The sequence below is a fragment of the Globicephala melas genome, chromosome 16, assembly GCF_963455315.2.
Source record: "Globicephala melas chromosome 16, mGloMel1.2, whole genome shotgun sequence".
Taxonomy (NCBI): Eukaryota; Metazoa; Chordata; class Mammalia; order Artiodactyla; family Delphinidae; genus Globicephala; species Globicephala melas.
In genome coordinates this window covers 61,242,153-61,256,866 of record NC_083329.1, presented here as the reverse complement: position 1 = coordinate 61,256,866, position 14,714 = coordinate 61,242,153, and the positions used below count along the sequence as shown (strand labels likewise).

The 14,714-nt window shown below is 40.3% G+C and overlaps 1 protein-coding gene across 4 annotated transcripts in view; it reads left to right on the top strand.

Annotated features, from left to right (window-relative positions):
- Positions 1–14,714, top strand: part of SGPL1 (sphingosine-1-phosphate lyase 1) — a 61,269-nt gene that overhangs the window by 31,699 nt on the left and 14,856 nt on the right. For all 4 annotated transcript variants that reach the window (XM_060286037.2, XM_030862510.2, XM_060286039.1 and 1 more), the window contains 4 exons: positions 1,692–1,759; positions 4,642–4,789; positions 7,161–7,237; positions 8,647–8,775. In XM_060286037.2, coding sequence (XP_060142020.1) covers positions 1,692–1,759; positions 4,642–4,789; positions 7,161–7,237; positions 8,647–8,775 — 422 coding nt within the window. The remainder of the gene's footprint in view (positions 1–1,691; positions 1,760–4,641; positions 4,790–7,160; positions 7,238–8,646; positions 8,776–14,714) is intronic.

Below are 14,714 nucleotides of genomic sequence, written 5' to 3'. Positions count from 1 at the left end.
TTCTGAATCTTTACAGCTTTAACATTGTTAGAAATAATCAAATAACAAGCAGCTTAACTATCCAACACTAAGTTATGCTCATTTGATGGACTACTGTGGTAACACTGAAAAATACGTTTAAGAAGAATTTTTAATAATGTAGAAAATGCTGTAAATGAGAAGAGGGTATGACATTGTACATACAGTAAGATCTCAGGACTGAAAGGAGATACTCCAAAATTTAAACAAAAAGTAACAGTGGTTTCAGTCCCTTTGTCTTAGTCAGTCTGTGTCTTAGATAGTGGGTTTTGTCCCAGACATTTACAGAGTGTTGACCTCAGTGCTAGGCACTTAGGGATGCAACCTAAGCAAAAACAACTAGTAAAGATGCAAGGCATCATATAATAAATACCCAAAAAAGGTACAGACACATTCTTTGGCTGTTGAAAGCACCTTCTGGCCAAGGAAATTGGATTTCCCAGATCTCCTAGGAAAGCAGTGAAGTTCATTCAGTTCATGCCTTGTATCTTTGCAGAAAGCCTACGTGTAGATTCCTTAGAAACTCACTTGGGTTAACTGAAAATTCCTGTTGTGCATCTGAAGCAGTGTAGGGGCCTGGGAATCTAGGACTAGAAAAACAAAGACTTCAGTTAAATCCCCGCCCCATCACTGATCTGATCTGTGGCCTTGAGCAAGTTAATGCTTTGATCCTTAGCTGCCCTTGGATAGTAGGTAGTGCCTTCTTTGCCAACCTCAGAATCTTGTTGTCAGTCAGTTGAGATACACTGAAGTGGATTCATTAAAAGGCACGACTGTCTATTTAGATGCCACGTATTTATAACTATTGTAATTGATAGGGTCAGAATTCCACATTTGTCCTGTGTGCTGCCCAACAGAATGGAGTCTGGTTGGTGTCCGTGATATTTGAAGGCCTTTTTAGGTCCAGAAAATGTTGTTGGGATGTGTGTTGGATGAGAGACTGGAGCATAGATCCTGAAGAAAAGCACGGGTTGGGCATTTGTTTTGAGGGAGGGGAGAGAAATGTTGGGCATCCGGAAACCTTGGGAAGGTAAGGAGCTCTGCAATATACTTGACCCAGCAATTCTCTTTCTGGGAATTTATCCTGTAGGTATACTGTCACGTACACGTACGGCGTGTGTTACAAGGTTAGCTATTTCAGCATGGTTTGTGATAGCAAATATTAGAAACAACCTAAGTTTCCATCAGGAAAGGGCAGGTTAAATAAACATCCATCTAATGGAATACTCTACAGGTATAAAAATGAATGAGGAAGCACAGGTCTTTAAGAGAATATTGCTAAGTAGAAGAACAAGGTCTAGTACAGTGCTGGAGTATGCTACCTTTTGTGTAAAAGAGACAAATAAGAACATACCTCTATTCTTACTTGTATATGCATAAAGAAATTCTAGAAGAGTATCTAGAAACTAGTAGTAATATTAACCTGGGGGTAGGATGAGGGTCTGGGGGATAGATGAGAGAGTGTGTGTGTTTATTTTTTTATTTTTGAACCATGTAAATGTATTACTTATTCAAAAATTAAAAGGTTTTTTAAAAAAGGAAAGAAACTACCTTTGCCATCTGAGGGCAGGTGAGATTGCAGAGGACATGTTGAATAGTTCATACATTATGACTGTCAGGTCATATAATATGTGGAAATTTATTTGGATAATAGAACCATTTGTTTCTTTTAGGTTTATGGTCAAGGTTTAAAAAGAGATGTTTTAAGCTTATCCGGAAGATGCCTATTATTGGTCGTAAGGTAAGCAGAATCCTGTAGATTTTCCCTACCGCCTCCTACCCCCATGGTCATCAGACCTCTTCCTGTATAGTCACTGAAACTAGAAGTTCAAGGGGGCTGGGTGAGTTTTGTCCCCCACCTCCAAGAAACATCGACAATGTCTGGAGACATTTTTGGACATCACAAGAGGAGGTGGGTGCTGTCGGCATCTAGTGGATAGGGGCCAGGGACGCTGCTGAACACCCTCCAGTGCACAGGTCAGCCTCCACAGCAGAGGACTGGCTGACTCAAAATAGCAGAAGTGCCAAGAATGAGAAGGCTGACCCAGCCCTTTCTCCAATGTATCTGACTGAAGGAGAAAGATGCTATTCAGGAGAAATTTGAAATTCGACAACCTGACAGAAGTGACATGAAGCTTTGGAGCAACATTTGGCTGAATTTAGATACTTGTCAGGGATTGAGTGCTTACATGGTTTAGATCAGGGTTGGCAAACATTTCCTGTAAAGGGCTAGGTATGAAGCATTTTAGACGTTGCAGGCCCTGCCATGTCTGCCACAGCTCCTCACCCCTGCCCTTGCAGAGGGAAAGCAGTGATAGTACGATGGGTAGAGGAATGAGCTTGGCTGTGTTCCAGTGAGATTCTCTTTACAAAAACAGGCACAGGCCAAATTCAGCCTATAGTTTGATTTGGCCTGTAGTTTGCTGATCCCAGGTTTAGAAACTTAGAGCAGAGCCATTCTCTTGCTCTTTGTTCATGTCTGTAGTCTAGTACATTCCCTTCACTGGATCCTCTCGATCCTCCTCCACGCTCAGGATAAGACACTCACGTCTGTGCCCTTCCTGCAGATTCTTTATCACAGGTGAACATAAATAGGGCAGGCCCCACTGCGGGCTGTAAGGAACGCACATGATCCTTGATGGCTTCATCTTCCTTGCTTCCCTGCCCTGCCCCTCAGCTTTGCTGCAAGCTTTCTTTCACTTTTGGCTCTCAGTTCCTTTTCCCCTTTCCTGGCCAAACCAGGAAAGATGGCAGTTATCTTTTAGCCTTTGAATGAAGTCCGTTCAGACCCCTGTGCTAAGTCTCCCAGGACTTTGTATTTTCAGGTTCATTTCCTGTGGGGAAGTGGAAGGAATAACTGGGGTGGAGAAGGAGCATGAGGGCTTTTATTTGACCTCTAATCATATTAAGTCCTAAAATTAAATCTACTTTAGTCCTTAGAAAATGAAGGGTAGGGGAGAGGGAAGATAGAAAGGATGAACTGATCACAAAGGATAATAGCTTTTCCCCATATTATTCCCTGTATTTTTTCTGCCTTTATTCATCACATTTTTCTCCTTCAGTTTCAGATTTTGAGACAAATAAACGCTGGGGTTCCAGAACCCATTACATGTATATGATAACAGAATTGGAAGGTACTTAGAAACTGTATAATCACCTTTCAATTTTTAGATGCAGATTTTGAGGCACAGAGACAAAAGTTACTTGTTTTGAGTGAGTGTGTGTGTCCCTCTGTCATTCATTGAGCACCTGCTCAGGGTCAGGTACTATTCTGGGTGCTGGGGACACAGTGGTGAACAAGGCCAAGTCCTTCCTCCATAGAATCTATATTTCAGTACTAAGGAAAGACAGAAAATGAGTGAGTAAACAAATACATAAGAATTTCACTTGGAAATAAATGCTGTGAAGAAATTAAAATGCAGTGGAGGTTCTGAGGCAAGAATTGGGGTGAGGATGTGTTTGCTGTGCTTTCTGACCTGCCTCTCTATCATTTCTGTCTGCTTCATTACAGCAGCAGCATCTGTGCATGGAAGCTCAGCTTTCATAGTTCTGGTTACATTTATGCAGCATAATTCTTTATTTACAACTTAAAAAATACCTTCATGTCCATCACATGCCCTGGCATTGCCCAGGAGTGTGGACCCTGCTTCCTGCCAATGTCTGCGTGTTAGACTTTGCAGACGTGTTTTAAAGGAGAGGCTTTCCCTGTGGTTCCGTTGAGGGCCACGTCTGAGAAGACCCTCTTGGGTTCTAATCATCCATGGCACTTTTCATTACCTGACTTTTAGTTTCTGACTGTGATGCTAAAAATAAGCTCAGGAGAACAGGACACACACACACACCCCATTCCCGGCCTAAGTTTGTTTTGTTCACTGTGTATCTCTGGCCCACAGTAGTAGTTCAACAAATATTTATTAAGTAAGTGCATGAATGAAAGAAAATGTCTGATGAGGATGGAAACGAAATAACCATAGCTGATAAGTGATGTAGCAGAAAGGACTTCAGCTCCTCCTAGCACTTAAGAGTCAAGCAGTGCAAAGCTGTCAACCTGAGGAGACAGGTGGCAGCCTCCCTGGCTCTTCCCAGCATGTCTCGGGCTTGTGTGTGGGGATTTGTGTAGGGCCTCCAGATGCCTGGTGTGCTCTGGGCGTGCCTTGGTGAAGGAGCTCATCCTTTGCTCAAGCACCAGAATCTGTTTTACTGCTGCTTGGCCTGTTTTCTGGCTACTGTTCATGGTTCTACCTTAGTTTCTTTGGTGCACACACTGTAGCTGCTGCCAAGGGTCGAACAAGGTCCAAATACTGCCCTCAGAGAAGTGCTGACTTGGTGAGGTCGTCGTGGCAGAGGAAAAGGGTGGGGGTGGAGTAGGGAGTTGAGTGTCTCTTTGACCTTCAGAGAGAAAGCTGACTTTTCAGACTTCTTAGAGGCTATTGCCCAGGCCAGAAAATAGCTGAATGGTCAAAATGTCACCACACCTTTTTAAGAAAAAATACCATCCTTATTCTGAAGCACTTGTGCAGTGCCCAGCGTTGAGCAGTTGGTTTGGTGTTGTAACTTGTTCTTCTACTCTCCGCGCTGTATTCTTCTAGCTCCCTGTTAACTTTATCTTTCTTATCTTTGGAGATCCAAGATAAGTTGAACAAGACCAAGGAAGATATTAGCAAGAATATGTCATTCCTGAAAGTGGACAAAGATTACGTGAAAGCCCTGCCCTCTCAAGGAATGAGCCCGGCTGCAGTTCTGGAGAAGCTCAAAGAATACAGCTCTATGGGTACGATTCTCAGCAAACATATGCTCCCTGCTTCCTTAATGTGGCTGCTTATTTGGTCATCATTTGATGTTGGCAGAGGTTAAGAAGAGTTCATCCCGGGTGCTTCTATATTCAGGAGGGCCCACTCCCTGTCTCAAAGGCTGAATTTCGGATTTTAAAAACTGTATTTATATAGATTCATCCTTCACCCATAAAGCAGACAAATCTCGGAGATGGTGGAACTTGGTTCCATTTTCTTTTCTAAGCCGGAATAAAATAGACCGATTTGTTTTTTGGAAAGAGAAAGTATCTAATAAAATGAAATACAGATTCATTATAGAAATTGTGAAATCTGTAAAGAGGCACAGAAGAAAATAACAAGTCAGTATAATTTCATCCTCAAAAGAAACACAGATGATATACATGTATCATCTCAGAATGTTAATAGTGTCTTGTGTAATAAGCACACACACGTACATATATGCATGAGCACGTGTGGGAAGGATAAAAGAACTAATAAGTAGCTTAATGTTTAAGAGTACAGCCCGGATTCACTCAGCCTGGATTCACATCTGGTTCAGCCACTTAAAATATGGCCTTGGGTTGGTTACTTAACTTCTCTCTGCCTCTGTTTCTGTCTCTCTACAATGAGGATAATAACGATGATACTTATCTGAAAGGATAATTGTAGAGATTAAATGAGATTATGCATGTAAATATATAATACCTGGCTTATAATAAGTGCTCGATAAGTGTTAACTATTATTAACACAAACATGTTTGTTACAAATTAAGATCATATTACAAATACCTTTTAAAAATAGGCTTTTTAGTTTGGCATAATTTTAGATTTATAGAAAATTTGCAAAGATAATAGAGAGATTTCCCACATACCCCTTACCCAGCTTCTCCTGATGTTAACATCTAAGATAACCATGGTACATTTGTCAAAACTAAAAAATTAACATCGGTACAGTGCTATTAACTAAACTACAGATTGTCTTCCTGTTTCACCAGTTTTTCTATAATGTCCTTTTTCCTGTTCTAGGATCTAGTCCAGGATACCATATTACATTTTTAAATTTCTAATTGAAATCTGTTGAATTTTTGACATCAGATGGTACAAAACTCGATACAGTGCAGGATTTATATATGATATAAAGCAAGGATTAGCATTCTCTGAGGCCTGTGTATTAAAGATTTCTATGATTATGAGGGCTGGTTAGCTGCCCCATATTTCCTTCCCTTCCATTTTTAAGTCACTGTCCATTGCCATCCTCTGTAGCCTCAGTAAAATAACAGGAAATAAAACCATATATCCTGCTATTGAAATGCTGGTGACCTCTGGTCTGAAGACATACATGGCACAGACCAGTGTCCTCTAAAGAAAGAGGGAAGGTCAGACTGGCCACAAGCTGGCAGATCACGTGAGAATGAGGGGTTTTTCGGGATATTCACTACTCAGTCTTCTGCTCTCATTGGAACTGCAGATCTTGGCTTTGTAGAGCCCATGGCAACAGTTTTCAGTTAGGGTGCTTCTGTAATTCTCACTACCCATTTTCAATAGGGCACAGCCATGTTGTCCTAAAAGGACCTGAGACACCCACATGAACAGATTTGTTGGTATTGTAGAGTGTCTCTGGTGGGGGGGGCACCTCAGACAGGAAGTGGAAAGTCGGACCTTACATTCTGGTCAGGAACCTGTCCTCTGAGCCTTCTCCCAGTGATGGCTGTGTTCCTGATGCTGAGTGCTGCAGCAGAGGTTGCTGGAAGCAGGTGGCTAATTCTGTATGGGTTTCCAGGCTTGTCTGAAGGAGGGGTCCCTGAGGACAGGATGCCAGTGGTTCATATCTCACCACGATTTGTCTAGTCAGGGATTCAGTTCCCTGGCTCCAGCTCTGGTGATAGATAGTTTACGGAAATTCTGCACCTTCGCCTTACTCTTTTCTGCTAACTCTGCTCATAGCAGTTCCCACACTTCCTTTGACTGGCTAGGAAGGGGGAGAAGAAGGAAGCCACTGCCAAAACAGGTCAAGCTGAGCCATACAGAGAACAGAAAAGGAGTACAGATAAAGGGAAATTGTTCTGCTGCTGGAAGGCAGCTGGGGATGGTGACATTATTATTGGACTGTCTTCACTGCACCTAGATGCTGTTAATACCTTTTTCACACTGTTGTTGATGGTAATTGTTGACCTTTCATCTTTATTTTGCTGTGATAGCTCTTTATTGGAGTTCTTTTTCTTGATTTTATGTAAGAACACCTTTGGGTTTCCACTCCAACTTGTTTTTTCTTTTGTACGCAGAGGAGTTTCTTCCTATTTCTTCTTTATTAGAACCTGTCTTCCCAAAGGCTCGTGCTTACTGATCCAGTGGTCTTCCCTTTCTCTGTAGATGTCTTGTGGCAAGAAGGGAAGGCCTCCGGAGCGGTGTACAGTGGGGAGAAGGAGCTCACTGAACTCCTTGTGAAGGTGAGCGAGTGCCCCGTACTTGCAGGGAGTGTGTGGCCCTGCCACTTTAGATTACCGCATTTTTTTCCTCCTTATTTTTGTAATTAAAAAAAAATTACTTAATGAAAGTTTATTGTTAAAATAAAACTAAAGAGGTTTAGAAAGTGTCTCTTTACCCAGACATAGGCGAATATGCATAATATTAATCAAAGACATCTTCAATCTGTAAAAAAGTAAAATGTGACTTGTGTTTCCAGGCTTCACAGACGCCCTGTGTAGGAGGCAGATACTAGGGAAGGTAGTCCATCATTTGACATTATTAATGACAAGGTATATTTTGTTGGATCAGAAGAGACAAGGGATGGACACTGGGTCATAATTTCCGGTACTGCATGAGTCTCAAATCACATGATCTGAGAATGAGCAGTGGTCTCAATTATAATTCAAATAATTCTCACTTTTCGTTGCCTTTAAAATTGCCTTTAGCTTCTTCCACTTCTAATCAGATTTATTTTTTAAGCCCCACTTTGTCGTATAAAATTGGCATTGGACTGCTGGTCTCTAAGGTCTTTGTGTTTGATTATTGTAACTATGAAACTGTGCATACCTTACTAAATATTATAGGTTTTGCTCAGCTGTATCTTGACAGAATACCCTGACCTTACTTCTACGCTTAAGAATCTTTCAGTGTCTTCCCATTATCTACAGGACAAAAGTCAGGCTGCCCATGCAGCAGAAAATACAAGTCCCTTCGTGAGCCAGCTCCCACCTATTTTTTTCAGCCATTCCTGTTATTTTCCCTCATGAATACTAACCACTGCCTTTTCTCTTTACTGAGTACACCTTGCTCCTATGTTGTTTTCCTTTCCCTCCTGTTCTGAGTGATGAGTTCCTATTCATGTCTCAAGGTTCCACTGAACAGATAACCTCCAGACCACTCAGGATGTTCGCTATTCCCTCTTTAAGGCCCCTAACCCTCATGTACGTATGTACATCTGGTATCGCACTTAAAATAGTTAAAGTGCTTCGCATGCGTTACCTTATTTACTTATGGCTAGAACCCCATCAGGTAGGTACTATGATTATCCCCTTTAGCATATGAGGAAATTGAGCCTCAGAGAGGTTGTCTGACCTAAGAATACACAGCTAGAAGTGACAGGTAAAGCTAAGATTTCAAACTGGGGCTGTTTGGTGTTTTAGTCTGTGCTTTTAACCGCATTTATACTTCCTCTCTTACCACACTGTAAAATAATTTTTATGCCTGCCTGTCTCCCCCAGTATATTTTGATCTTCTTTAGATTGGGGAACATATCTTACCATTTTTCCAGTTTCTAGTGTTGTGTCTGATACCTAGAAACTTTTGTTTGTTGCATGATTCTTTTTTTTTATACAATGTAATCGTCTTCACATCTGCTTGCATTTCTCTGCAGGCTTATGGAGATTTTGCATGGAGTAATCCGCTGCATCCAGATATCTTCCCAGGACTACGTAAGATAGAAGCAGAGATTGTGAGGATGGCTTGTTCCCTATTCAATGGGGGACCAGATTCCTGTGGATGTGTAAGTATATGCAGGTGGCATCCTATAATCTGATTTTTTTAGCTTAAAATGGAAGAGTTTATTCAAAACATTTTATTACACAAGTAATACATGATTATTGTAGGAAGATCGAGGTTAACAGCGATTTTTAAACGTTATGATTTTGTAATTCATGGAGTGTCAACATTTTGGTAAATATCTTCTAGATATTTTTTCTCTTCAGTCTTTTATTTTGAAAAACTTTAAACTTACATTAAGTTGTCAGAATAGTTTAAAGAACATCCTAGATTCACTAAATATAAATATTTTGTCATATCTGCTCTCTCCTCTTTCTCTCCCTCCCTTTCTTCCACCCACCTACCTACCTACCCACTTATCTATATAATTTTTTCAAACCATCCCATAGTTTTTTGATATACTTGTTTTGCTTGAGCTGGATGTTTATTATTTTGCTATAAATTGAATCTCAGTTGGTTTAGGAATAAAGGAAGAGGGTGTCATTGTATTTAAAGATGCACATGAGGATTCCTTCTTTCAACTGTTCTTTCCAGTAGATGTTTGTTAGTTTTCCTAAACTGTGATTGATAAACTTCTGTTGAGGTTTGGTACCACAAACTGATCTTGCCTTCTCTAGAAAAAAGTAAATTTCATCTTATCAGGATAGGTAGATTTAACCCAGAGTGCTGTAATGGTAACCTAGGGGTGCTAATCCTATCATACCAAATACTTTTGTAATCATGAGAAAGTCTGCAAATTTAATTTTGAAGGGCCCATCCCAAGACGAGAACATTTTATACTTTTTTGTTTTTTCCCAATAAGCAGCATTAGGTTTTACTTTTTTTTTTTAACATCTTTATTGGGGTATTAATTGCTTTACAATGGTGTGTTAGTTTCTGCTTTATAACAAAGTGAATCAGTTATACATATACATATGTTCCCATATCTCTTCCCTCTTGCTTCTCCCTCCCTCCCACCCTCCCTATCCCACCCCTCCAGGCGGTCACAGAGCACCAAGCTGATCTCCCTGTGCTATGCAGCTGCTTCTCACTAGCTATCTACCTTACGTTTAGCTTTGTCACAGCTCACCCTTCCCCCTCCCCATATCCTCAAGTCCGTTCTCTAGTAGATTTGTGTCTTTATTCCTGTCTTACCCCTAGGTTCTTCATGACATTTTTTTTCTTAAATTCCATATATATGTGTTAGCATACGGTATTTGTCTTTCTCTTTCTGACTTACTTCACTCTGTATGACAGACTCTAGGTCTATCCACCTCATTACAAATAGCTCAGTTTCCTTTCTTTTTATGGCTGAGTAATATTCCATTGTATATATGTGCCACATCTTCTTTATCCGTTCATCCGATGATGCGCACTTAGGTTGTTTCCATCTCCGGGCTATTGTAAATAGAGCTGCAATGAACATTTTGGTACATGACTCTTTTTGAATTATGGTTTTCTCAGGGTATATGCCCAGTAGTGGGATTGCTGGGTCATATGGTAGTTCTATTTGTAGTTTTTTTTTTTTATTTTTTTATTTTTATTTGTAGTTTTTTAAGGAACCTCCATACTGTTCTCCATAGTGGCTGTACCAATTCACATTCCCACCAGCAGTGCAAGAGTGTTCCCTTTTCTCCACACCCTCTCCAGCATTTATTGTTTCTAGATTTTTTGATGATGGCCATTCTGACCGGTGTGAGATGATATCTCATTGTAGTTTTGATTTGCATTTCTCTAATGATTAATGATGTTGAGCATTCTTTCATGTGTTTGTTGGCAGTCTGTATATCTTCTTTGGAGAAATGTCTATTTGGGTCTTCTGCCCATTTTTGGATTGGGTTGTTTGTTTTTTGTTATTGAGCTGCATGAGCTGCTTGTAAATTTTGGAAATTAATCCTTTGTTAGTTGCTTCAGTTGCAAATATTTTCTCCCATTCTGAGGGTTGTCTTTTGGTCTTGTTTATGGTTTCCTTTGCTGTGCAAAAGCTTTGAAGTTTCATTAGGGCCCATTTGTTTATTTTTGTTTTTATTTCCATTTCTCTAGGAGGTGGGTCAAAAAGGATCTTGCTGTGATTTATGTCATAGAGTGTTCTGCCTATGTTTTCCTCTAAGAGTTTGATAGTTTCTGGCCTTACATTTAGGTCTTTAATCCATTTTGAGTTTATTTTTGTGTATGGTGTTAGGGAGTGATCTAATCTCATACTTTTACATGTACCTGTCCAGTTTTCCCAGCACCACGTATTGAAGAGGCTGTCCTTTCTCCACTGTACATTCCTGCCTCCTTTATCAAAGATAAGGTGACCATATGTGCGTGGGTTTATCTCTGGGCTTTCTATCCTGTTCCACTGATCTATCTTTCTGTTTTTGTGCCAGTACCATACTGTCTTGATTACTGTAGCTTTGTAGTATAGTCTGAAGTCAGGGAGCCTGATTCCTCCAGCTCCGTTTTTCTTTCTCAAGATTGCTTTGGCTATTTGGGGTCTTTTGTGTTTCCATACAAATTGTGAAATTTTTTATTCTAGTTCTGTGAAAAATGCCAGTGGTAGTTTGATAGGGATTGCATTGAATCTGTAGATTGCTTTGGGTAGTATAGTCATTTTCACAATGTTGATTCTTCCAATCCAAGAACATGGTATATCTCTCCATTTACTTTTAAGTTGGCACCATGAAAAATCAACATGTTCAAATACTCAGTAGCTAACAAAACTGGTATTCCTGGCATTCATTTTCCCCCCAAAAGTTCCAAAACTGTTACAAACCAGCCATAATCTAGCAGTGGGTTCCCTTATGGCATTTAGCTGAATGGGATGATGTAGAGGGGAGATGCCAGTATACGTACAGTACGTGGGTATTCTTCTGTGCCATTAGACTCTTTATGAACTTTTTTTTTTTAAGCCTCACTAAATATTTTTTTAAATAATTTCTTCTGAAGATCAGTTGCTCAGTTTACTTTTTTTTTTAATGGAGTATAGTTGCTTTACAGTGTTGTGTTAGTTTCTGCTGTACAACGAAGTGGATCAGCTATATGTATACCTATATCCCCTCCCTCTTGGACCTCCCTTCCACCCCCCCACCCTGCCGAATCCCACCCATCTAGGTCATCACAGAGCACCGAGCTCAGCTCCCTGTGCTATGCAGCAGGTTCCCACCAGCCGTCTGTTTTACGCGTGGTAGTGTATATATATCAATCCTAACCTCCCAATTCGTCCCACCCTCCCCATCCCCCTCTGTGTCTACATGTCCGTTCTCTACATATGCATCTCTATTCCTGCCCTGAAAATAGGTTCATCTGTACCATTTTTCTAGATTCCACATATATGCGTTAATATATGATATTTCTTTTTCTCTTTCTGACTTCACTCTGTATGACAGGCTCTGTGAACTTTTTAAGAGACCACAGTTTAAACAAGCACAAAAACACTTTGGCCTTATCCAGTGAAGTTGAAGGTACCTGTATCTTATGACCCTGATATGCCACTACTTGGGATATATTCTAGAAAAACGTACATGTGTGTATCAGGATAGATGTATATTCATAGCAACATTGTTCATGGTAGCTAAAAACTGGAAATAATTCAAATGCTTATCAACAGTGGGGTGGATGAATCATAGAATAGTGTGTGTGTGTCAGTCTGTTGTAGCTGTCACTCAGAATGATACTCAAATTACTCCATTTTTGGCCAGTGGGAACTTCTTAATTTTGGCTCCTGGGTCTTTTTGCATGATTCAAGTAGTCTTTGCAAACTTCCTTTCTTTCCTTCTTTTTTTTGGGACAATTTTTTTTTTTTTTTGTGGTACACGGGCCTCTCCTTGCTGTGGCCTCTCCTGCTGCGGAGCACAGGCTCCGGACGTGCAGGCCCAGTGGCCATGGCTCACGGGCCCAGCCGCTCCGCGGCACGTGGGATCCTCCCAGACCGGGGCACAAACCCGTGTCCCCTGCATCGGCAGGCGGACTCTCAACCACTGCGCCACCAGGGAAGCCCTGGACAAAATATTTTTATTTGATGAGATATTCCAGGTTTACCTTTTACATTTCCTGCTCCAGACCCAGAATCAGCCATTTATTCAAGGAGCCCTAGTTCATTTATAGCCATGTAAAATATTTACATGGTTCCTAAGTCAAATTTATGGGATAAGACAGTTTTAAAAATTAACCAGAATAAAACCTGGAGAGACAAATAGAAAGTTAAGAGACATGAATGATAGAGTGAGAAAGGCTAACACACCTCTAGTTGGTATTTAAAAGCAGCCAGAAGACGTAGATAACCTGTAAAGGTTTAACTTTTAGAACGACTGATATTCTCAATAGCAACAATGGCTGGGGCAGTTGCGGTTAGAAGAAAGATGGGCTATGAGTTGAGAATTGTTGGAGCTGGGTGATACATGCAGGGGTTTTATTAATTCCCCCTTTAGCTGTGTATAATCCACTCTTTAGTTCTTCCATTGGGTTTTTAAATTTCATTTACTGTGTTTTTCATTCTTGAGAATTCTGTTTGGTTCTTTTTTTAATTTGCTTGGTTGTTCTTTGTAGTCCCTTTCCTTGTCTTATGCTTTGTTTATTTAAATATATTACACATAATTATTTTATAGTCTGTGTCTGATAATTCCATTATTCATGAGTCTTACCTGTCTTTTTCTGCTGGTTTCACTTATGCTGTCTTGTATCCTTATATTTGTGTGTTTTTTTTTTTTTTCTGTGAGTCACTCATTTTCTTGGAAATTTAACTTTGAGGCCTAGATTGAAGTTAAGTTCTTCCAGAGAAGATTTGTATTTTTGTATTTACTCCTGCCAGTTACTGGGGATTTGCTGTGAAGTGCTGCCACACTGGAACCAATTTAAGTCTGATTTTCAGCTCACAGTTTTGTACTATGGAAGTAGTCTGAACTCAGACCACAAACTGGAATAAAAGCTGTCTTGGCATACATTCTGGAGAGATCCTTATTTTTCTTTACCCTGAGCATCTGGGTTGAGAAAAGTAATTTTTCTTGCTGTTCTCTTCTGTACCAGCGGGGTTTATTTCTTGTACCTCTAAGAGTGTGGGTGAAGGCTCTGTTTTCAGCCATCGCCTCTTAGATTCCTTATCTTGAGCAGGCCCTACATTTATTTCCTGTTTATTTGTCAAAGTGGGAGTTTGAGGTCTAGATCTAGGAGTTGGCAGTAACCTTCAAAGTTAAAACCAGCTTTGACATTCACTTATCTTGTAGGATTCTTGATTTTGCTTTGTTTGGGGGTTCAGTGTGTTCCTTTATGTTAACTCAGTGGTGGATGTAAAAATATTTTTTAATGTTTTATCAAGCTTTTTTAGTTGTTCTAGTTAGGACGGTTGCCCAAGGTATATAATGTAGATTGCTGGAAATCGAAGTTCCATGATTGTTTTTTTCCATGTGGGAGACCTTTGTATACTTGAAAGCCTCTTTCCCCCTGAATCTTCTCTTCACCACAGTTTTCCTAGGATTCTCCGCTTTTCTTAGAGAATATGATTTCACAGATTTCCACCCGTGCCCGTCCTTCCTCTCTGCACGCCTTTTGGTTATCTATGACCAGCCAGGTGGACGCAGTTCTGCAAAGGTAGAGCAGCACTGAGCTTTCAATCTCTTTCTTATCTGGGTTCACTAAATTTACCTTAAACCTTTCCTCTAAGTCAATATTTTTACTCTCAGCCGTGTTTAGTCCGTTTCTTGCTGTTCCTAATGTATTCAGTAATTCTGGAATCATGCTACTTGGTACTTTGGGGGTTTTTTCAGGTCTGTGGTCTCATTCTGTTGTTTCAGTGGCCAGTCTTTCAGCTTTTTTCTTGAATTCATGTTCTTATGATATTGTCCTACAGTGAGAAACAGGAGGAATTTCCTTCTGAGTTGGCCTTTACTTTGCAGGCTACCTTTTTTTCTTTTTATATGTTTGCATAGTTACCATGCCATTTCTTTCATCTTGGCTCGTGCTTCAGTGATTGTCTCTAGACATTCT